Below are 23,765 nucleotides of genomic sequence, written 5' to 3'. Positions count from 1 at the left end.
AATTATAACCAAAACGTTCTTCTTATTTTTGAATGGAGTGTGGAAGGGATATGCCGCGTACACACGACCGGACTTTCCGTCACAATAAACTCTGACGGTCTTTCCGACGGAGTTCTGCTGAAACGGACTTGCCTACACTCGATCACACCAAAGTCCGATCTTTTAGAATGCAATGATGTACGACGGGACTAGAAAGGGAAGTTCAATAGCCAGTAGCCAATAGCTGCCCTTGCGTCGTATTTGGTCCGTCGGACCAGCATACAGACGAACGGTTTTCCCGATTAGGAATTGATCATTTCAAAACATGTTCTATTTCTAGGGCCATCAGAATTTTTGAAAAAAAAAAAAGTCAGATGAAGCCCACACACGATCAGAATATCCGATGAAATTATTCCGTCTGACCTTTTCTGCCGGAAAGTCCGGTCGTGTGAACGCAGCATTAGAGCTCTGTCAGGAGAGGAGCACAGGATCCCTCGATGGGAGGTCTTGGGAGGAACGTAGAGATCGATTTGGTTGGTATTTAGAGACCAGGTTAATGATGGAGCTGGAGGCTACATCAGTTGTTGTGGGTGGCCTTTAAGTTATTGATAGTCTTTTGAATGTAATCCTTTGGGTGAGCGGAAGCCAATGGAGGGATTGGCACAGAAGAGAAGCAGATACAGAATGGTTGGTAAGGTAGATGAGTCTGGCAGCATCATTCATGATGGACTGAAGAGGGATAGTCTATGTAAGGATTTGCCAATGAGAAGGGAGTTGCAGTAGTCGAAGTGAGAGATGACCAGGGAGTGGATTATAAGCTTTGTGGTGTCATTGGTTAGGAAGGTCGTATTTTGGAGATGTTGCAGAGGTTGAGGCGGAGGTTGGGGAATGATTGGATATGGGGCTGAAAGGAGAGTTCAGAGTCCAGGATGACACCTAGAACCTTGGTATGCTGGGAACGGGTTAATAGTTGTGCCATTGATCTTGCCAGAGAAGTTAGGGGAAGGGGCACGTGGGGGAGGAAATATTGTGAGCTTAGTTTTGGATAGATAGTATCTGAGGAAGTAGTGTGAAATCATAGTTAGTCAGGTTGAAAAAAGACACAAGTCCATCTATTTCACCATAAAAAAAAAATAAAAAATAAAAAAAAAAATATCATACAATCCCATATACCTAATCCTATACCCACAGTTTATCCAGAGGAAGGCGAAAAAAAAAAAAAAACACACAGAAAAGCAGGACCCAACATGACACAGCACGAGAAAAAACTCCCTCCCGATCCCAGAGAGGCAAATCCAGGCTGACATGTCTGTTAGTAAATTAGTGATATTTGTGGAGACTGAAGGGGTGGGTTGAGGGTTAGAGAGATAGATTTGGGTCTCCTCAGCATAGAGATGGTATTGGAAGCCATGAGAGGAGATGTAGATCGATAATAGGAGAGGTCACAGAGCAGAACCATGGGGAACCCCGATGGAGAAAGGAAGAGAAAGTGGAGTAGATTTGTAAGTAACGCTAAAGGTGTGGTTGGATAAGTAGGATGGGAACCGGCGAAGAGTACAGTCATGGAGACCAAAGGCGGGGAGTTTTTTTGAGGAGAAGGGAGTGTTTCAAAGGCAGCAGAGAGGTCCAGAATAGCGTCCATTGGATTTAGCCTTTAGCACAGGCTTTCTCAACCTTTTAACCCTAGAGCAGGGATATGCAATTAGCGGACCTCCAGCTGTTGCAGAACTACAAGTCCCATGAGGCATAGCGAGACTCTGACAGCCACAAGCATGACACCCAGAGGCAAAGGCATTATGGGACTTGTAGTTTTGCAACAGCTGGAGGTCCGCTAATTGCAGATCCCTGCCCTAGAGGAACCCCAAAAATTATTTTCAGGTCTCGAGGAACCCTTACTTAAAACCAATTTATCAGGGGTCAATAGGAACAATGTACCTGATACTGGAGGCCATTAGGAAGAATGCCCCCCTTAAAGTGGTGCTCAGATTGCCACCGTTAAAGACAGCTAAAAAGATATTTGGTGTCGTGCTGCTGGCTTTGCAAAGTGATGCCGAACCTTGAACTCTGTAGGCACCATCAAAAAAGGTGGTTCATCAGCCACAGCTCAAGGAACCCCTCGCAACCTCTGGAGAAACCCCAGGGTTCCACGGAACCCTGGTTGAGAATGGCTGCTTTATCAGATAGTTTGTGAGTTTGATGAGAGCGGTTTCCGTGGAGTGTTGAGTACAAAATCCAGACTGAAGGGGGATCAAGAATGGGGTGGTCACTCGGTCAGTTGTAGACTAGACGTTCAAGGGGTTTGGATAAAAAGGAGAGCAAGGAGTTGGGGTTACAGTTGTTAAGATTAGTGGAGTCCAGTGAGGGCTTTTTAGGTATGAGGGTGGCTAGAGCATGTTTTATAGAGTTGGGGGAAGATGCCAGAAGAGAGAGAGAGAGAGAGAGATTGAAGATGTGAGTTAGAGAGAGTATGGTAGAGCCAGAGGGTGATACTTGCATTTGGGAGGGAGCAGGGTCCAGGTGGTTAGGTGGACGTTAGAGAAAAGTTTAGTAATCCCATCTATAGTGGTGGGGTTAAATGAAGGAAGTAATGAATGTACCCGTGGACATGGAGTGTTAAAGAGGAAGTAAACCCTGATGAGTTTACTTCCTCTTTCATTCCCTGCAAAGGCAAAGCATAATGGACTACTATGCATCGCATGCTACCCCATTATGTGTCACTTACCTGACACAGGAGCCAGCGAAGTCGCTGCTGTCCCCTGTAGTCCGCCACATTCATCTTGTTGGTGGGGTCTCGCAGCTCCGCCGCTGTCATTCGGCGAAGCCGCGATGACGTCACTCCCGCGCATGCGCACGGGAGCCGACACGCGCGACAGCTCCATCGCTGAGAATGCCGCGCTCAGTGCGCCTGCGCGCCGCTGTCTACGGCGCATGCGCCGTAGACTGAGGTGCCCGTTTTCGGGCAAATATCTCCTAAACCATATAGGTTTAGGAGATATTGCTTGGACCTACAGGTAAGCCTTGATCTAGGCTTACCTGTAGGTCAAAGTGGTTTGTAAGGGTTTACAACCACTTTAAGTGGGGAAAGTATCTGTACAGCGGCTCACAAATTGTATCAAGTTTATGTTTGAAGTGATTGGTGATCTCCTAGGCAGTGAGAGAGTTAGTGGGTGGAGGTGGTGGAGGACGGAGTAGACAGTTAATGGGTGGAGGACGGAGTAGAGAGTTAGTGGGTGGAGGTGGTGGAGGACAGAGTAGAGAGTTAGTGGGTGGAGGACAGAGTAGAGAGTTAGTGGGTGGAGGACAGAGTAGAGAGTTAGTGGGTGGAGGACAGAGTAGAGAGTTAGTGGGTGGAGGACAGAGAAGAGAGTTAGTGGGTGGAGGTGGTGGAGGACAGAGTAAAGAGTTAGTGGGTGGAGGACAGAGTAGAGAGTTAGTGGGTGGAGGACAGAGTAGAGAGTTAGTGGGTGGAGGTGGTGGAGGACAGAGTAAAGAGTTAGTGGGTGGAGGACAGAGTAGAGAGTTAGTGGGTGGAGGACAGAGTAAAGAGTTAGTGGGTGGAGGACAGAGTAGAGAGTTAGTGGGTGGAGGACAGAGTAAAGAGTTAGTGGGTGGAGGACAGAGTAGAGAGTTAGTGGGTGGAGGACAGAGTAGAGAGTTAGTGGGTGGAGGTGGTGGAGGACAGAGTAAAGAGTTAGTGGGTGGAGGACAGAGTAGAGAGTTAGTGGGTGGAGGACAGAGTAAAGAGTTAGTGGGTGGAGGACAGAGTAGAGAGTTAGTGGGTGGAGGTGGTGGAGGACAGAGTAAAGAGTTAGTGGGTGGAGGACAGAGTAGAGAGTTAGTGGGTGGAGGACAGAGTAGAGAGTTAGTGGGTGGAGGACAGAGTAGAGAGTTAGTGGGTGGAGGACAGAGTAGAGAGTTAGTGGGTGGAGGACAGAGTAGAGAGTTAGTGGGTGGAGGACAGAGTAGAGAGTTAGTGGGTGGAGGACAGAGTAGAGAGTTAGTGGGTGGAGGACAGAGAAGAGAGTTAGTGGGTGGAGGTGGTGGAGGACAGAGTAAAGAGTTAGTGGGTGGAGGACAGAGTAGAGAGTTAGTGGGTGGAGGACAGAGTAGAGAGTTAGTGGGTGGAGGACAGAGTAGAGAGTTAGTGGGTGGAGGACAGAGTAGAGAGTTAATGGTAGAGAAGAGTGTACGGAGATGGGATGATATGTTGGTAATGAGAGTGATAAAATAGGTCTTGTTGGCAGTGAGGAGGCAGGATTTGTATTTTTGGAGGGCAGATTTATGTTGTTTGAACTTTCCGATGGGAAATGTTGGATGTGAGTTTGTTGGCTGAAGGTCCGGCCGGGTGTAGACTCCATCGAACATTTGATGATGGACTTTCCGCCAACAAATGTTGGCCAACAGGTTCTAAAACGTTCGTTTTACAAGACGAGCTCTTCCGGCCCGTACTTGGTTCCGAGCAATGCGTGAACTTTTGTGCGATGGACTTGTGTACACATGATCGGAGAGTCCGACAACAACCAAGTACGGGCTGGAAGCGCTGGTCTTGTAAAACTAGCGTTCGGAATGGAGATATCACATGACTATTGAACTTCCTTCTTTCTCGGCTCGTCGTACGTCTTGTACGTCACCGGCGTTCCCACCTTCGTAATTGTTGGCCACCATTTGTGTGACCGTCAAGTTGGAACCAACAACCTTCCAACAAAAATCCACGGTTTTGTTGTCGGAAAGTCCGATCGCGTGCACGGGGCGTTGGTCTTACCCCGCTGACGCTCACGAGCGCAGATATGTTTTTTTCAGACTTCTGGTGTCAATGAACACATCGGAGACCTTACCTGGAATTCCTTGTCATATCCGCTCATGTTGGTTCTGCCATCCTGTACCGACATCTGACCCATGTGCTTCTGGATGTCCGATACCGAAACAATGGTGTTCCCACAGAGGAGGCCTTCCAGCAACGCGTCATAGAGGAAGATGTACTGCTCCTACCGGGGGATGGGGAGAGGCAATATATTCTAACCATTGTCATCTGATGAGGTCATACAGAGTAGTGAGACTGTGGGGGGGAGGGGACATTAGAGTGTAAGCTCCTCTGTACAGAGACTGATGTGACTGTGGGGGGAGGGGACATTAGAGTGTAAGCTCCTCTGTACAGAGACTGATGTGACTGTGGGGGGAGGGGACATTAGAGTGTAAGCTCCTCTGTACAGAGACTGATGTGACTGTGGGGGGAGGGGGCATTAGAGTGTAAGCTCCTCTGTACAGAGACTGATGTGACTGTGGGGGGAGGGGACATTAGAGTGTAAGCTCCTCTGTACAGACTGATGTGACTGTGGGGGGAGGGGACATTAGAGTGTAAGCTCCTCTGTACAGAGACTGATGTGACTGTGGGGGGGAGGGGACATTAGAGTGTAAGCTCCTCTGTACAGACTGATGTGACTGTGGGGGGAGGGGACATTAGAGTGTAAGCTCCTCTGTACAGAGACTGATGTGACTGTGGGGGGAGGGGACATTAGAGTGTAAGCTCCTCTGTACAGAGACTGATGTGACTGTGGGGGGGAGGGGACATTAGAGTGTAAGCTCCTCTGTACAGAGACTGATGTGACTGTGGGGGGAGGGGACATTAGAGTGTAAGCTCCTCTGTACAGACTGATGTGATGTGTGGGGGGGAGGGGACATTAGAGTGTAAGCTCCTCTGTACAGACTGATGTGATGTGTGGGGGGGAGGGGACATTAGAGTGTAAGCTCCTCTGTACAGACTGATGTGATGTGTGGGGGGGAGGGGACATTAGAGTGTAAGCTCCTCTGTACAGACTGATGTGATGTGTGGGGGGAGGGGACATTAGAGTGTAAGCTCCTCTGGTACAGAGACTGATGTGACTGTGTGGGGGAGGGGACATTAGAGTGTAAGCTCCTCTGTACAGAGACTGATGTGACTGTGGGGGAGGGGACATTAGAGTGTAAGCTCCTCTGTACAGAGACTGATGTGACTGTGGGGGAGGGGACATTACAGTGTAAGCTCCTCTGTACAGAGACTGATGTGACTGTGGGGGGAGGGGACATTAGAGTGTAAGCTCCTCTGTACAGAGACTGATGTGACTGTGGGGGGAGGGGACATTAGAGTGTAAGCTCCTCTGTACAGAGACTGATGTGACTGTGGGGGGAGGGGACATTAGAGTGTAAGCTCCTCTGTACAGAGACTGATGTGACTGTGGGGGAGGGGACATTAGAGTGTAAGCTCCTCTGTACAGAGACTGATGTGACTGTGGGGGAGGGGACATTAGAGTGTAAGCTCCTCTGTACAGGGACTGATGTGACTGTGGGGGAGGGGACATTAGAGTGTAAGCTCCTCTGTACAGAGACTGATGTGACTGTGGGGGGAGGGGACATTAGAGTGTAAGCTCCTCTGTACAGAGACTGATGTGACTGTGGGGGAGGGGACATTAGAGTGTAAGCTCCTCTGTACAGAGACTGATGTGACTGTGGGGGAGGGGACATTAGAGTGTAAGCTCCTCTGTACAGAGACTGATGTGACTGTGGGGGGAGGGGACATTAGAGTGTAAGCTCCTCTGTACAGAGACTGATGTGACTGTGGGGGGAGGGGACATTAGAGTGTAAGCTCCTCTGTACAGAGACTGATGTGACTGTGGGGGGGGGGGGGACATTAGAGTGTAAGCTCCTCTGTACAGAGACTGATGTGACTGTGGGGGGGAGGGGACATTAGAGTGTAAGCTCCTCTGTACAGAGACTGATGTGACTGTGGGGGAGGGGACATTAGAGTGTAAGCTCCTCTGTACAGAGACTGATGTGACTGTGGGGGGGAGGGACATTAGAGTGTAAGCTCCTCTGTACAGAGACTGATGTGACTGTGGGGGAGGGGACATTAGAGTGTAAGCTCCTCTGTACAGAGACTGATGTGACTGTGGGGGGGAGGGGACATTAGAGTGTAAGCTCCTCTGTACAGAGATTGATGTGACTGTGGGGGAGGGGACATTAGAGTGTAAGCTCCTCTGTACAGAGACTGATGTGACTGTGGGGGAGGGGACATTAGAGTGTAAGCTCCTCTGTACAGAGACTGATGTGACTGTGGGGGGAGGGGACATTAGAGTGTAAGCTCCTCTGTACAGAGACTGATGTGACTGTGGGGGAGGGGACATTAGAGTGTAAGCTCCTCTGTACAGAGACTGATGTGACTGTGGGGGGAGGGGACATTAGAGTGTAAGCTCCTCTGTACAGAGACTGATGTGACTGTGGGGGGAGGGGACATTAGAGTGTAAGCTCCTCTGTACAGAGACTGATGTGACTGTGGGGGGAGGGGACATTAGAGTGTAAGCTCCTCTGTACAGAGACTGATGTGACTGTGGGGGGGGGGGGGCATTAGAGTGTAAGCTCCTCTGTACAGAGACTGATGTGACGGGGGGGAGGGGACATTAGAGTGTAAGCTCCTCTGTACAGAGGCTGATGTGACTGTGGGGGGAGGGGACATTAGAGTGTAAGCTCCTCTGTACAGAGACTGATGTGACTGTGGGGGAGGGGACATTAGAGTGTAAGCTCCTCTGTACAGAGGCTGATGTGACTGTGGGGGGGAGGGGACATTAGAGTGTAAGCTCCTCTGTACAGAGACTGATGTGACTGTGGGGGGAGGGGACATTAGAGTGTAAGCTCCTCTGTACAGACTGATGTGACTGTGGGGGGAGGGGACATTAGAGTGTAAGCTCCTCTGTACAGAGACTGATGTGATTGTGGGGGGAGGGGACATTAGAGTGTAAGCTCCTCTGTACAGAGGCTGATGTGACTGTGGGGGGAGGGGACATTAGAGTGTAAGCTCCTCTGTACAGAGACTGATGTGACTGTGGGGGAGGGGACATTAGAGTGTAAGCTCCTCTGTACAGACTGATGTGACTGTGGGGGAGGGGACATTAGAGTGTAAGCTCCTCTGTACAGAGACTGATGTGACTGTGGGGGAGGGGACATTAGAGTGTAAGCTCCTCTGTACAGAGACTGATGTGACTGTGGGGGAGGGGACATTAGAGTGTAAGCTCCTCTGTACAGACTGATGTGACTGTGGGGGAGGGGACATTAGAGTGTAAGCTCCTCTGTACAGAGACTGATGTGACTGTGGGGGGAGGGGACATTAGAGTGTAAGCTCCTCTGTACAGAGACTGATGTGACTGTGGGGGGAGGGGACATTAGAGTGTAAGCTCCTCTGTACAGACTGATGTGACTGTGGGGGAGGGGACATTAGAGTGTAAGCTCCTCTGTACAGAGACTGATGTGACTGTGGGGGAGGGGACATTAGAGTGTCTATATGTGAAGGAACAAACTCAATTGATGAAGTCAGTGATGGGAGATAAAGGAGAACAATGGTAGATGAACAAACCTTTTCCTGCACCATCTTCACTCTCTTCTTCCGCAGCTCTGACACACAGTTATAGACGTTCACTTTCTTGGTGGAATGCGCCATCTTCAGGAGAATATCCAGAGCGATAAATGTGCCCGTCCTGCCAATCCCGGCACTGCAAACACGGAGGAGCGGGGTGTGAATGGGATTGATGGGGGGGAAGAGCTGCTCTCACCTACCACAGGCTGAACATAAACCAGTCTGCTGTTTCTTTGTAACCGGAACCTTCAGGGTCCCGGTGCAAGAAACCATGAAGGGCCCCCCTGAGCCAGAGCCTGGGGCCCTTCCCATTGATCCCGGGGCTCTTTACTCCCATCACGGGGGATTTTATTACAGGCCTGCAGCGGGACCTTTTCACACGTTCTGCAGTGGGATCCCTTCCTGCCCTTACATTATAGTACCCTTTATAGTCCATCAGAGTCTGCAGGGTTCCCCCTTACCTTGCAAGGGGGTACTCTACAGACCCTGATTTAAAGCGGAACTCTATGGACCCTGATGTAAAGGGGGAACTCTATGGACCCTGATGTAAAGGGGGAACTCTATGGACCCTGATGTAAAGGGGAACTCTATGGACCCTGATGTAAAGGGGAACTCTATGGACCCTGATGTAAAGGGGAACTCTATAGACTCTGCTGTAAAGGGGAACTCTATGGACCCTGATGTAAAGGGGAACTCTATGGACTCTGCTGTAAAGGGGAACTCTATGGACCCTGATGTAAAGGGGAACTCTATGGACCCTGATGTAAAGGGGAACTCTATGGACCCTGATGTAAAGGGGAACTCTATGGACCCTGATGTAAAGGAGAACTCTATGGACCCTGATGTAAAGGGGAACTCTATGGACCCTGATGTAAAGGGGAACTCTATGGACCCTGATGTAAAGGGGAACTCTATGGACCCTGATGTAAAGGGGAACTCTATGGACCCTGATGTAAAGGGGAACTCTATGGACCCTGATGTAAAGCAAACTCACAGCCCCTGATGTAAAGGGGAACTCTACGGACCCTGATGTAAAGGGGAGCTCTATGGACCCTGATGTAAAGGGGAGCTCTATGGACCCTGATGTAAAGGGGAGCTCTATGGACCCTGATGTAAAGGGGAACTCTATGGACCCTGATGTAAAGGGGAACTCACGGACTCTGATGTAAAGGAGCCCTCCATCTAGAGCCATCCTGCCCCAGCAGCTCAGAGAGAATGACAACGGCTCCTAAGTGGAGGCAGCCATGATGCCCGGTGTAACAGGGAGGACACCTGGGCCCCCTGAAACAGGGGTGGGGTCGCAATTGCAGCCCCTGTGACCCCTGATGACACGCCAGTGCCCAAAATGAACCCAGGCATACAAGACACAAAAAGGGGGTCTATTAATAAATCATTTGGTGTGTGAAAGCCTCAGCATTTTTCTACATTGAACCTCATTTGCCATGTAGTTGCCCCTCTCCCCATTAATTGGTTCAGATCTTCTTGCAAGGTCTCCACATCCTGCGGAGAAGTTATTGCCCTGCCTTAGCTTAGTATCGTCCGCAAATACAGAGATTGAGATGTTCCCCCCATCAGCTGTCACAAACAATCCCCATAAAACGTGCATTCATGTGTATTTTATATAATCATCAGCTCCATCTAGTGGCCATATAGTGGTATGTTCCTGAAATACCGCAATCAGAAAAAAATACTACATTATGGCCGTTAGATGGCGCTGAAAATAATAGGAAATACACATATTGGAGGCATTACCAGGATTATTCGGGGCAGCCGTGGGAAGACTGAGGCATTTGCACAGAAATTTGTTTTAATAACGAGAGCCCCAAGAGTGCAGATCGACAAGAGGTTAGTAATAGAAGATCTGGTTTTCTTATACGAGTACTTAGTAGTAAACGCATGGCAGGGCTTAAAGCTCTTCTTCTCCATTATATAAATGTCATAGCATTTACACAGACATTGAGAATATTCCCTCATGTTTACAATAGGTGTGAAATGTCATTTTCTATGCATTTCCTACAATCTTCAGCTCCATCTAGTGGCCATAATGCTGAACTTTCCTGATTTATCTTATTCCGTATGAAAGACATTTGACCTGGAGAGAAAAATAGCCTAAAAACATGGATCTTCGGCTCCATCTAGTGGCCATAAAGATGAACTTTCCTGATTTATCTTATTCAGCATGAATGACATTTGACCTGGAGAGAAAAATAGCCTAAAAACATGAATCTTCGGCTCCATCTAGTGGCCATAATTCTGGACTTTCCTGATTTATGTTATTGCGTATGAATGACATTTGACCTGGAGAGAAGAGAAAAAAATAGGCTACAAACATGAATCTTCAGCTCCATCTAGTGGCCATAATGCTGAACTTTTCTGATTTATCGTATTCCGCATGAATGACATTTGACCTGGAGAGAAAAATAGCCTAAAAACATGAATCTTCGGCTCCATCTAGTGGCCATAATGCTGTGCCATGTACTTCTATGATTGCAAACTATATATAGCACCATACCTGCAGTGTACGATGACGGGTCCCGCCCCGGGCGTGTGACATTTGTTCATCAGCTCTATCAGCTGCACCAGGTCTGAGGTGTTCCTGGGCACCCCATGGTCAGGCCAGCGCAAGTACTGCAGATGCTCCACCGTCATCTGCACCGTAGATTGGACCTGGAGCGGAGAGACATGCATTACATTACATTGTGTCCCTATTACAGGAGGAGAATATGAGGGATTTGCTGGCAGGATCAACAGGTAATGGAATAAGGTTACAGGGGGACTAGAAATAAGACATCTGTGGTGATGCTGCTCACAGATCACATCATACATGTCATTTGTGTGTTTAATCGCTTCAACTAATGGAAGATACAGGATGTGCTTCTGCTGTCCAAAAACAGACTGTCGGACTCAGTGTTTATAAACATTGATCAGAGAGAACATAGCATTGTTTAAAAACATTGATCAGAGAGAATATAGAGAGATACAAACAAACATTATTTATAAACCTTGTTCAGATAGACAGATACAAAGTATCATTGTTTATAAACATTGATCAGACAGGAGATAGAGATACAAAGTAATATTGTTTATAAACATTGCTCAGACAGGAGAGAGATACAAAGTAACATTGTTTATAAACATTGCTCAGACAGGAGAGAGATACAAAGTAACATTGTTTATAAACATTGATCAGATGGGAGATAGAGAGATGCAAAGTAACATTATTCAGATGGGTGATAAAGAGATATAAAGTAACAGTATTTATAAACGTTGATCAGGCAGGAGATAGAGAGATACAAAGTAACATTGTTTATAAACATTGATCAAATTGAAGATAGAGAGGTACAAAGTAACATTGTTTATAAACACTGATCAGACAGGAGATAGAGAGATACAAAGTAACATTGTTTATAAACACTGATCAGACAGGAGATAGAGAGATACAAAGTAACATTGTTTATAAACACTAATCAGACAGGAGCTAGAGAGATACAAAGTAACATTGTTTATAAATATTGATCAGACAGGAGATAGAGAGATACAAAGTAACATTGTTTATAAACATTGATCAGACAGGAGATAGAAAGATACAAAGTAACATTGTTTATAAACATTGATCAGACAGGAGATAGAGAGATACAAAGTAACATTGTTTATAAACATTGATCAGACAGGAGATAGAGAGATACAAAGTAACATTGTTTATAAACATTGATCAGACAGGAGATAGAAAGATACAAAGTAACATTGTTTATAAACATTGATCAAATGGAAGATAGAGAGATACAAAGTAACATTGTTTATAAACACTGATCAGACAGGAGATAGAAAGATACAAAGTAACATTGTTTATAAACATTGATCAGACAGGAGAGAGATACAAAGTAACATTGTTTATAAACATTGATCAGACAGGAGATAGAAAGATACAAAGTAACATTGTTTATAAACATTGATCAGACAGGAGAGAGATACAAAGTAACATTGTTTATAAGTAACAGTACAGCGCATAAATAAATAATATAAGTAAATAATTAAGTGACATTCAATATAGTGCATAAAAACACAAAAAGTCCATAGATGAAAAGAAACCAAGTAAAATTATCAGGGAGAAAGATCCGCTTGTGCAGCGTGCCTTCGATCAACAAAACAAGTGATGATGTGATCCCTTCACCAATAAGCAAGATGGACTCTCACCTCAAATTATGGACCCCTGATATATCAGACAGGTCAGAAAACGCATGTTCCCATCGTGGGTAAATCACAGCATTCAATAGATGTAACGGAAGTACTCAGAAATTGAATCCTTTTTAATATCCTCAAGGTGATATGATTCCATATGAAAACATAAAGAATAAAATCTAGTGCTCTCCGTTTGAACGAATTTATTTAAAACAGAAACAGAAGTAAAAAAGACACACTCACATTCTGGTGCACTGATCTCCAGTGCTGAGTGCTGGGCATGAAAACAAATGTGACACGGCGTCCATGCGTGGATCAGTGTAGCAGCTTGCGGATGACGTCACGGCTTAGGTCACGTGGTCTGTTGATGAAGTCCCGCCTACTTTTGGGGACGCAACGCGTACGGACCACGTGACCTAAGCCGTGACGTCATCCGCAAGCTGCTACACTGATCCACGCATGGACGCCGTGTCACATTTGTTTTCATGCCCAGCACTCAGCACTGGAGATCAGTGCACCAGAATGTGAGTGTGTCTTTTTTACTTCTGTTTCTGTTTTAAATAAATTCGTTCAAACGGAGAGCACTAGATTTTATTCCTTATGTTTTCATATGGAATCATATCACCTTGAGGATATTAAAAAGGATTCAATTTCTGAGTACTTCCGTTACATCTATTGAATGCTGTGATTTACCCACGATGGGAACATGCGTTTTCTGACCTGTCTGATATATCAGGGGTCCATAATTTGAGGTGAGAGTCCATCTTGCTTATTGGTGAAGGGATCACATCGTCACTTGTTTTGTTGATCGAAGGCACGCTGCACAAGCGGATCTTTCTCCCTGATAATTTTACTTGGTTTCTTTTCATCTATGGACTTTTTGTGTTTTTATGCACTATATTGAATGTCACTTAATTATTTACTTATATTATTTATTTATGCGCTGTACTGTTACTTTTTTACTTTGTAATGTGGGATTTTGTATTTTGACCTATACTATTCTAGCTGCATGTTTTTTATTGATTCACTCATTTATTGTGTTCAGCGCTGATTGATTTTTCGTTTTATAACATTGTTTATAAACCTTAATCAAATGGAAGATAGAGAGATACAAAGTAACATTGTTTATAAACATTGATCAGACAGGAGATAGAGAGATAAAAAGTAACATTGTTTATAAACATTGATCAGACAGGAGATAGAGAGATACAAAGTAACATTGTTTATAAACATTGATCAGACAGGAGATAGAGAGATACAAAGTAACATTGTTTATAAACATTGATCAGATGGGAGATAGAGAGATACAAAGTAACATTGTTTATAAACCTTAATCAAATGGAAGATAGAGAGATACAAAGTAACATTGTTTATAAACATTGATCAGACAGGAGATAGAGAGATACAAAGTAACATTGTTTATAAACATTGATCAAATGGAAGATAGAGAGATACAAAGTAACATTGTTTATAAACACTGATCAGACAGGAGATAGAGAGATACAAAGTAACATTGTTTATAAACACTGATCAGACAGGAGATAGAGAGATACAAAGTAACATTGTTTATAAACATTGATCAGACAGGAGATAGAGAGATACAAAGTAACATTGTTTATAAACATTGATCAGACAGGAGATAGAGAGATACAAAGTAACATTGTTGCTTTTCTATCTACTTGTTTTTATTGATCTGCAGATCAAAGGGATGAATTTATATCTGAAACAGTCAGTTAAAGAAAAGCAAAAAGCAAAAAAACTTTTTTTTTTTTTTTTTTTTAAATAAAATGTGTCTATTTAACCCCTTATTATCCTTTAGCTTAATCTAATCAGCCCCGATTATCTCCTTCTTCCCCCTTTTCCCCCTGAACATTCGTTTCCAGATTATTTTTTTATTTCTTATTTTCTATTTTACTCATTAATATTTCATCTTTTTTTTTTTTTTTGTTTTGTTTGTTAATATTTTTAGTGTCACATTTAAAAAAAAAAAAGTGTTTTGAATTGGTAATTCATTTTGCTCTGTTGTATAATTTTAGTGCCATTTTAATGGGATAAATTATAGAACGTTTGGTTCTATTACATAGTAGGAGGTGAGGTTGAAAAAAAGACACAAGTCCATCAAGTCCGACCTCTGTGTGTGATTATATGTCAGTATTACATTGTATATTTCTGCATGTTGTGGCCATTCAGGTGGTTATCTAATAGTTTCCTGAAACTATCGATGCCCCCCGCTGAGACCACCGCCTGTGGAAGGGAATTCCACATCCTTGCCACTCTTAGGCCGCGTACACACGGGCGGACTGTTCGCCCAACCTTGTCCGCTGAACAGTGTTTGGGCGGACAGTCCGCTCGTGTGTGGGCTTTCAGCGGACAGTTTCAGCGGACAGTTGGACGGACAAAGTCTTTCGGAAATTCCGAAAAACTGTCCGCTGAAACCTTGTTTGAGCGAACAGTCCGCCCGTGTAGGCCACTTTCGAAATGAGCAAACTGTTCCCGCTCGGAGGAAAGTCCGCCCATTTCGAGCGCGTGTGAAGGTAGGCGGGGCCCGCGACGGAGACGTCGCGGGCTCCGCCGCCTGGAATGGACTTAAAGGGGAACCCCAACGCCGAAAAAAATCGGCGTGGGGGGTCCCCCCAAGTCCACAACAGACCCTTGTCCGAGCACGCTACCCGGCCGGCCAGGAAAGGGGGGCGAGCGAGCGCGCCCCCCCTCCTGAGCCATACCAGGCCGCGTGCCCTCAACATGGGGGGTGCCTTGGGGAAGGGGGGGCCGCGCGGCCCCCCCACCCCAAAGCACCTTGTCCCCATGTTGATGAGGACAAGGGCCTCTTCCCGACAACCCTGGCCGTTGGTTGTCGGGGTCTGCGGGCGGGGGGCTTATCGGAATCCGGGAGCCCCCTTTAAGAAGGGGGCCCCCGGATACCGGCCCCCCACCCTATGTGAATGAGTATGGGGTACAATGTACCCCTACCCATTCACCTGTAAAATAAAAGTACCCAAAAAAAAAAAACACAACACACGAGAAAAAATATTTTATTGCACAGCTCCGGGGGTCTTCCGTCTTCGGGGGTCTTCTCGCCGGACTCCTCCGCTATCTTCGTGTAGCTCTTTTGCTAGCGGAGGAGTCCGGCTTTCTTCCTCCCCGCCGCCGGCCTCTTCTCCCGACTTCGGGGATCTTGTCCCCCTCTTCGGTTCTTCTGCCGGGCCACCGCGCCTTCTTGTAGCTCTTTTGCAGGCGGTGGCCCGGTCTTCTGTCGCCGCTGCCTTCCGTTCTTCTGTCGCCGCCTTCGGTTCTTCTGCCAGGCCACCGCGCCTTCTTGTAGCTCTTTTGCAGGCGGTGGCCCGGTCTTCTGTCGCCGCTGCCTTCCGTTCTTCTGTCGCCGCCTTCCGTTCTTCTGCCGGGCCACCGCTCCTTCTTGTAGCTCTTTTACAGGCGGTGGCCCGGTCTTCTGTCGCCGCTGTCGCCGTCGCCGCCTTCCGTTCTTGTTCTTCTTCTTGTTGTTCTTCTTCTTCTCCAGGAGATGTTGACACGACGCTCTCTCCGGCCGGAATGCCAGAGCCGCCCTGCGCTGCCACTTACATAGTGACAATGGGGCGGTGTCACATGGTATATGTCACATGGGTTGGTCACATGGGTTGATGTCACATGGGGACTATGACATCGTAAGGGGGCGGGGTCACCATGTGACCAACCCATGTGACATATACCATGTGACACCGCCCCATTGTCACTATATAAGTGACCGCACAGCGCGGCTCTGGCATTCCGGCCGGAGAGAGCGACGTGTCAACATCTCCTGGAGAAGAAGAAGAAGAACAAGAAGAAGAACAAGAACGGAAGGCGGCGGCGACAGCGGCGACAGAAGACCGGGCCACCGCCTGTAAAAGAGCTACAAGAAGGCGCGGTGGCCCGGCAGAAGAACCGAAGGCGGCGACAGAAGAACGGAAGGCGGCGGCGACAGAAGACCGGGCCACCGCCTGCAAAAGAGCTACAAGAAGGCGCGGTGGCCCGGCAGAAGAACCGAAGAGGGGGACAAGACCCCCGAAGTCGGGAGAAGAGGCCGGCGGCGGGGAGGAAGAAAGCCGGACTCCTCGTAAAAGAGCTACACGAAGATAGCGGAGGAGTCCGGCGAGAAGACCCCCGAAGACGGAAGACCCCCGGAGCTGTGCAATAAAATATTTTTTCTCGTGTGTTGTGTTTTTTTTTTTTGGGTACTTTTATTTTACAGGTGAATGGGTAGGGGTACATTGTACCCCATACTCATTCACATAGGGTGGGGGGCCGGTATCCGGGGGCCCCCTTATTAAAGGGGACTCCCGGATTCCGATAAGCCCCCCGCCCGCAGACCCCGACAACCAACGGCCAGGGTTGTCGGGAAGAGGCCCTTGTCCTCATCAACATGGGGACAAGGTGCTTTGGGGTGGGGGGGCCGCGCGGCCCCCCCTTCCCCAAGGCACCCCCCATGTTGAGGGCACGCGGCCTGGTACGGCTCAGGAGGGGGGGCGCGCTCGCTCGCCCCCCTTTCCTGGCCGGCCGGGTAGCGTGCTCGGACAAGGGTCTGTTGTGGACTTGGGGGGACCCCCACGCCGATTTTTTTTCGGCGTTGGGGTTCCCCTTTAAGTCCATTCCAGGCGGCGGAGCCCGCGACGTCTCCTTCGCGGGCCCCGCCTACCTGTACACGCGCTCGAAATGGGCGGACTTGCCTCCGCCTTACGTGGGCGAGTCCGTTCATTTCAAAAGTTGAGCGAACTGTTTGGCAAACAGTTCGCTGAAACAGTCCGCTCAAAAAGTGCCGTGTGTGGCCATGTCCATCCATGCTAATTTTGAGCGGACTGTTTGCCGAAACTGTTTGACAAACAAAGTTGGGCGAACAGTCCGCCCGTGTGTACGCGGCCTTACAGTAAAGAACCCTCTACGTAGTTTAAGGTTAAACCTCTTTTCTTCTAATTTTAATGATAATTAAAAAAAAAAAAAAAATCTTTACCTTTTTCAGGCTGAAGCTGTGGATGGTGACGGCTCCAGTCTGGATGATTTTCTGGACAGAAACTGTGATGTCCCCGTAGGTGTGACTCTGCTCCGGCCAGTAGCACTCGCATTTTACCTGAGGGGATTCAACGTTTACATCCAAGATAAATTGGGACATTTATAAATAAATCTGAACTGCCGACAAATGTAGAAGACACAAATCAACTCAGCTCTGTAATCGTTATCTCATTACATGTGTTTTATAACTACACGCAGTGTAAGCACTTGAATGTGACCTGGTATCGGTTTTGTACATTCCCTGTACAGCAGAGGTCTGACTGGGGGTGGGAGAAGCAGCACCAGAGGCTAATTAGTTCATGTATTGACAAGGAACATGCTGATAGGATGTAAAAGAGAGCTGAGCTCATTACTGAGCTACTTCTCCATTCACTGCCCAGTCAGGGGCTTGGGGGAGGGTACATAACAGCCTGGGCTCAAAGGAAGTGGGTTGTATGATGCTTTGCATCATTAAACTCAGGGGACTGAGGGCATCTAGTAGAGGAACCATCTCAGCCCCGAGGTCCACCATCACATTATCATGGTATATCATCTAATGATGGCCCATCACCACAGCTTCAACTTTACAGTCCACCATCTCAATACCAAGATCCATCCTATCAACCTCAAGGTCCACAATCTCAGTCTAATGGCCTATCATCTTAGTCCCAAGGTCCACCATCTCAGTCTAATGGTCTATCATCTTAGTCCCAGGGTCCACCATCTCATTTTCATGGCCAAATGGTCTGCTATCTCATCACTTGGCCCATCATCTCATTATGGCTCATCATCTCAGCTTCAGGGTCCACATCTCAAATTTCTCTCTTCCATCAACTCATTATTAGGGACCATCACCTAAGTCCCAAGGTCCACCATCTCATTATCATGGCACATCTCAACCTATCCCATTTCAATTAGGGATTAATAAAGTATTGTGGTTCTAAATCATCTCATTATGGCCCATCACCTCTACTTCAGGGTCCACATTTCAACTTTACAGTCCACCATCTAATTTTTAGGGTCCGCCATCTAAGTCCCAAGGTCCTGCATATCATTTTCATGGCCAAATAGTCTGCTATCTCATCACTTGGCCCATCATCTCATTATGGCCCATCACCTCAGCTTCAGGGTCCACATCTCAAATTTCTCTCTTCCATCAACTCATTATTAGGGACCATCACCTAAGTCCCAAGGTCCACCATCTCATTATCATGGCACATCTCAACCTATCCCATTTCCCTTAGGGATTAATAAAGTATTGTGGTTCTGAATCATCTCATTATGGCCCATCACCTCAACTTCAGGGTCAACATTTCAACTTTACAGTCCACCACCAGCTTGCTCCCTGATTGTGGCTTGCATGTGGATTTTCTGAACACAAGTGGATTTTTTTGAACTAAAGTGGAGAGTTAATAACCAGGAGTTGTGCTTTGACTGCTTCTGCTTGACTGCTTCTGCTTGCAAGTGTTGTTTTTGGGGGTGTTTTATTTTCTCCCCTCCTTTATTTGATACATTTGCTAGCAGTTTTTAAAAGACCTTTTTTCTGACACTTTTTAAATAGCATTTTTTTTCCCCTCTTTCTTCCTACCAAATTAGGGGAGGGGTTAATTGTTCACAGGTGTATAAAGGTAGTTATACAAACTCCCCCTTGAGCTTGCTCCCTGATTGTGGCTTGCATGTGGATTTTCTGAACATAAGTGGATTTTTTTGAACTAAAGTGGAGAGTTAATAACCAGGAGTTGAAAACAGGAGTTAAGACAGGAGTCTCTAACCTCTATCCTCCCCTCCATTTTAAAGATCCCACTGCAAGGGGCAACCAGACAGCTTTCCAGAAATGTCAGGCTGACAGCAAGCCAGATTCACCGGAACCAGAGTGTTTAAAGGGGACAACCGCAGCCAGGTAAGCTCGCACCTCCACTCCCCCCCCCCCCCCCAGTGATTGTTCCAGGGACTCCGTCCGACCGCCTACGGGGGTCAGGAAGGAATTTTTGCCCACTGGTGCATTTGGCTGCTACTGTCAGGGGGTTTTTCGCCTTCCTCTGGAACAACCATAGGTTAGCATACCCCTACCTCCGGCCTCCTTTCCATTTTTACGCTATCCTAGGACGACTATTCCAGATCACAGCCAGACTTCTTTTCTAAGCGGAGACCTCCACCTTAAGTAAAGGCAACTGGAACAGCCAGCAACCGAATACAACAACTCCTTCCGCATCCATATAGGCATCCCCTGATCAACTTGCGCGCTAATAGCCTCAAGCACGGCGGCAAGTCTGATACCTAGCCCCACCTCAGGATCAATACCCTGATCAGGATCATCATCTTAGGCCCATAGTACCATCAACAGCATCCACAAACCATGTGCTACTTCAAATACTCAGCTGAAGTTCTGCACAGACTAAGGAACATCAACACCACATTGCCATCTTCCATACAAAAAATACTTCAAAGAGAACAACTATTAAAAACCGGACGACAAGCAGCTCCCAACCACAGGAAGACATCTACTCGACCACTACAATTAGATTGCGCCTTGATTAACGCCAGGTCTGCAGTCAAACATAGACTGGAAGTACACGACTTCATCATCGAGAACAATGTAGACTGCCTCTTCATCACCGAAAGCTGGTTAACCTCTGACTGCAACACCATCCTCACCGAATTGGTGCCGGAAAACTACAGGATCCTAACCGAACACCGGATAGGGAAAAAAGGAGGAGGCCTAGCAGTGATCTTTAAAGGTCACCTGGATCTCACTAAACCATCATCTCAGAACCCAGTGTCTTTTATGGAAACCCTGACGCTACATTTTCAAACAACACCCCATGACACCACTCATATTCTACTGTGCTACAGACCACCGGGACCAAAGTCCAATCTTCTTTCACCCCTCACAGAATCCTTTGCAATGCACACCCTAAAATTCAAAAATTTCCTGGCACTCGGAGATTTCAACCTTTGGGCAAACGAGCCTAAAGACCCCATCGCAACTGCCTGCATCAATCAACTAGAAGAACTGGGTCTACAGCAACTGATAAAGACTCCCACGCATGGGTCAGGACACACCCTGGACCTCATTTTCAAACAGAACATCGACGTCAACATACTCGACAACATAACTCTGCCATGGACGGATCACCACGCCATCAAATTCAAAATCACTACCAACATCACCAACGCAAAACGGAAACCTGTAACAACGCACTGGACCAGATCGCATAAAAAACTGTACTCCGAAGCCTTCAAAACCACTCTGTCCAAAAAAATATCTACAATAACCTTAAACCACTCTACGGAGGAAACACTCAACTCCCTGAACAAGGCATTACTGCAATCAGCAGACTCGGTAGCACCAAAACGCAGGGCTCTCAACAGGAAGAAAAATGCTGGATGGTTTAATAGCTCCCTCTCCGTACTAAAGCAAGAACGCAGAAGAGCGGAAAGAACATGGAGAAGAAATCCCACCGAGGAAAACCTATTTAACTACAAAGGTCTGACAGAGAATTATCGGAAAGCAATCTTCAAAGCCAAAAAGGACCACTTCTCATATACAATCTCAACGGCCGCAAACCAACCACAGGAACTGTTTAAACTGGTTATTCAATCAATGAATCCGGTGTGCCTAGAACCCCCAGAAAGCGAATCCCAGGATTACTGTGACAAACTGTCGGATTTTTTCATCGATAAAGTCAAAACCATCAGGGAAACAATTTGTCAGAAGAAAACATCCAACCTCAGCCAGCAAATACATAAAGAGGATGTCCGCACCAACATACCGCAACCGCCAACATTTTCACTATCCCCAATTACCGTAAACACCGCAAAAACATCATTAATAAACTGCGTGACAGTACCTCACCTATTGACATCATCCCCACAAAACTCCTGAAAGAATGCTCCGACATCGTGGCTCCAACCATAACCCACCTCATAAACCGATCATTCCACGAAGGGATTGTTCCCAGCATCCTCAAACAAGGCATCGTCAAACCTCTACTCAAGAAACCAAACCTGGACCCTCAGGATCCAAACAACCGTAGGCCGATTACAAGCCTCAACACCATTTCTAAGATCATGGAGAAAGCTGTAGTACATCAGCTACAACTTCACCTGGATACTCACAAACTCCTGGACCCGCTGCAATCAGGCTTCCGCCCGGGTCATGGAACAGAAACGGCTCTCCTCAAGATTTGGGATGACGCCCTCGAAGCAGCAGATGACGGAGAGCCGTGTCTCCTCGTACTGCTAGACCTAAGTGCAGCGTTTGATACAGTAGATCACAATACTCTACTCGTCCGCCTCACAGAAGTAGCCGGAGTCCAAGACATAGATCTCCAATGGTTCGCGTCCTTCCTAGGAAATCGGTCACAGACAGTGAAACTAGGAAAATTCCTCTCCAAAACTCGGGCAGTCACCTTCGGAGTCCCTCAAGGCTCTCCGTTGTCACCCGTTCTCTTCAACATTTACATTCGCCCACTCCTTCAAATCATCAGATGCTCAAATCTCTGCTTCCACTCTTACGCTGACGACACGCAACTTTATTTCCGGATCAATGGAAAAAAAGATCACCAACAACAACTTGAAAACTGCCTCAAATCAATAGAGGACTGGATGACCACCAACTCCCTCCAGCTGAACCAATCAAAGACAGAGCTTCTTATCTTACACCCAAATCATAAGCCCGCAACCAAAACCTCCTGGTCTCCACCAACCGTCTTTGGGCAGACTATCTCCCCAAAGACCAAAGCGAAGAGTCTCGGGGTTATTTTAGACGCACAAATGTCAATGGATGCGCAAATAGGATCTGTAGTCAGTCGATCTCACCATCTGCTGCGAATGCTTCGCAGACTCATCCCTTTTATCCCAAAGAATGACAAAGCAGTGGTAGTTGGAACAATCATTAATTCACGACTGGACTACGCAAACTCGCTTTACATAGGATTACCACAATATCAACTTGTGAGATTACAACTGATCCAAAACACGGCGGCAAGGCTGATAACAGGAAAAAAACCCTGGGAATCCATCTCTCCTTCACTGAGGAGCTTACATTGGCTAACCGTAAAAAATCGGATCACGTTCAAGACCCTTTGCCTCACCCACAAATGCGTGCATAGAGAAGCTCCGCAATACCTAATGGAGAAAATAAATCATTACACACCAAACCGCAGTCTTCGATCAGCCAACAAAAACCTCCTCCTCGTGCCCAAAGCCCGGTATAAATCCAAGGGTGATCGGAGATTCGCTGTCCAAGGGCCTCGGCTATGGAATGCTCTACCAATCAACATCCGCCTGGAAGAAAATCACCTGGCTTTTAGGAAAAAACTCAAGACCTTCCTCTTTTAGCAGATGATCAAAGCTCGCCACAGCGCCTAGAGGCGATTCAGTTCGCATTGTGCGCTATATAAGTATTTCATTCATTCATTCATTCATCTAATTTTTAGAGTCCGCCATCTAAGTCCCAAGGTCCTCCATCTCATTTTCATGGCCAAATGGTCTGCTATCTCATCACTTGGCCCATCATCTCCGTATGGCCCATCACCTCAGCTTCAGGGTCCACATCTCAAATTTCTCTTCCATCAACTCATTATTGGGGTCCATCACCTAAGTCCCAAGGTCCACCATCTCATTATCATGGCACATCTCAACCTATCCCATTTCCCTTAGGTATTAATAAAGTATTGTGGTTCTAAATCATCTCATGATGGCCCATCACCTCTATTTCAGGGTCCACATTTCAACTTTACAGTCCACCATCTAATTTTTAGGGTCCGCCATCTAAGTCCCAAGGTCCTGCATATCATTTTCATGGCCAAATAGTCTGCTATCTCATCACTTGGCCCATCATCTCATTATGGCCCATCACCTCAGCTTCAGGGTCCACATCTCAAATTTCTCTTCCATCAACTCATTATTGGGGTCCATCACCTAAGTCCCAGGGTCCACCATCTCATTATCATGGCACATCTCAACCTATCCCATTTCCCTTAGGGATTAATAAAGTATTGTGGTTCTGAATCATCTCATGATGGCCCATCACCTCAACTTCAGGGTCAACATTTCAACTTTACAGTCCACCATCTAATTTTTAGGGTCCGCCATCTAAGTCCCAAGGTCCTCCATCTCATTTTCATGGCCAAATGGTCTGCTATCTCATCACTTGGCCCATCATCTCCGTATGGCCCATCACCTCAGCTTCAGGGTCCAC

The 23,765-nt window shown here is 46.9% G+C and overlaps 1 protein-coding gene across 1 annotated transcript in view; it reads right to left on the bottom strand.

Moving 5' to 3' along the window:
• Positions 1–23,765, bottom strand: part of LOC143956877 (receptor-type tyrosine-protein phosphatase epsilon-like) — an 83,008-nt gene that overhangs the window by 24,056 nt on the left and 35,187 nt on the right. The window contains exons 12-15 of the mRNA XM_077467042.1: positions 17,523–17,639; positions 10,872–11,026; positions 8,360–8,495; positions 4,815–4,964 (exon numbers count right to left, since the gene is read on the bottom strand). Of these exons, the coding sequence (XP_077323168.1) occupies positions 4,815–4,964; positions 8,360–8,495; positions 10,872–11,026; positions 17,523–17,639 (558 nt within the window). The remainder of the gene's footprint in view (positions 1–4,814; positions 4,965–8,359; positions 8,496–10,871; positions 11,027–17,522; positions 17,640–23,765) is intronic.

Source organism: Lithobates pipiens, unplaced genomic scaffold (genome assembly GCF_037356315.1).
Source record: "Lithobates pipiens isolate NorthernLeopardFrog02 unplaced genomic scaffold, aLitPip1_a1.2 Scaffold_44, whole genome shotgun sequence".
NCBI classification, from domain to species: Eukaryota; Metazoa; Chordata; class Amphibia; order Anura; family Ranidae; genus Lithobates; species Lithobates pipiens.
This window is presented reverse-complemented; position numbering and strand designations above follow the sequence as displayed.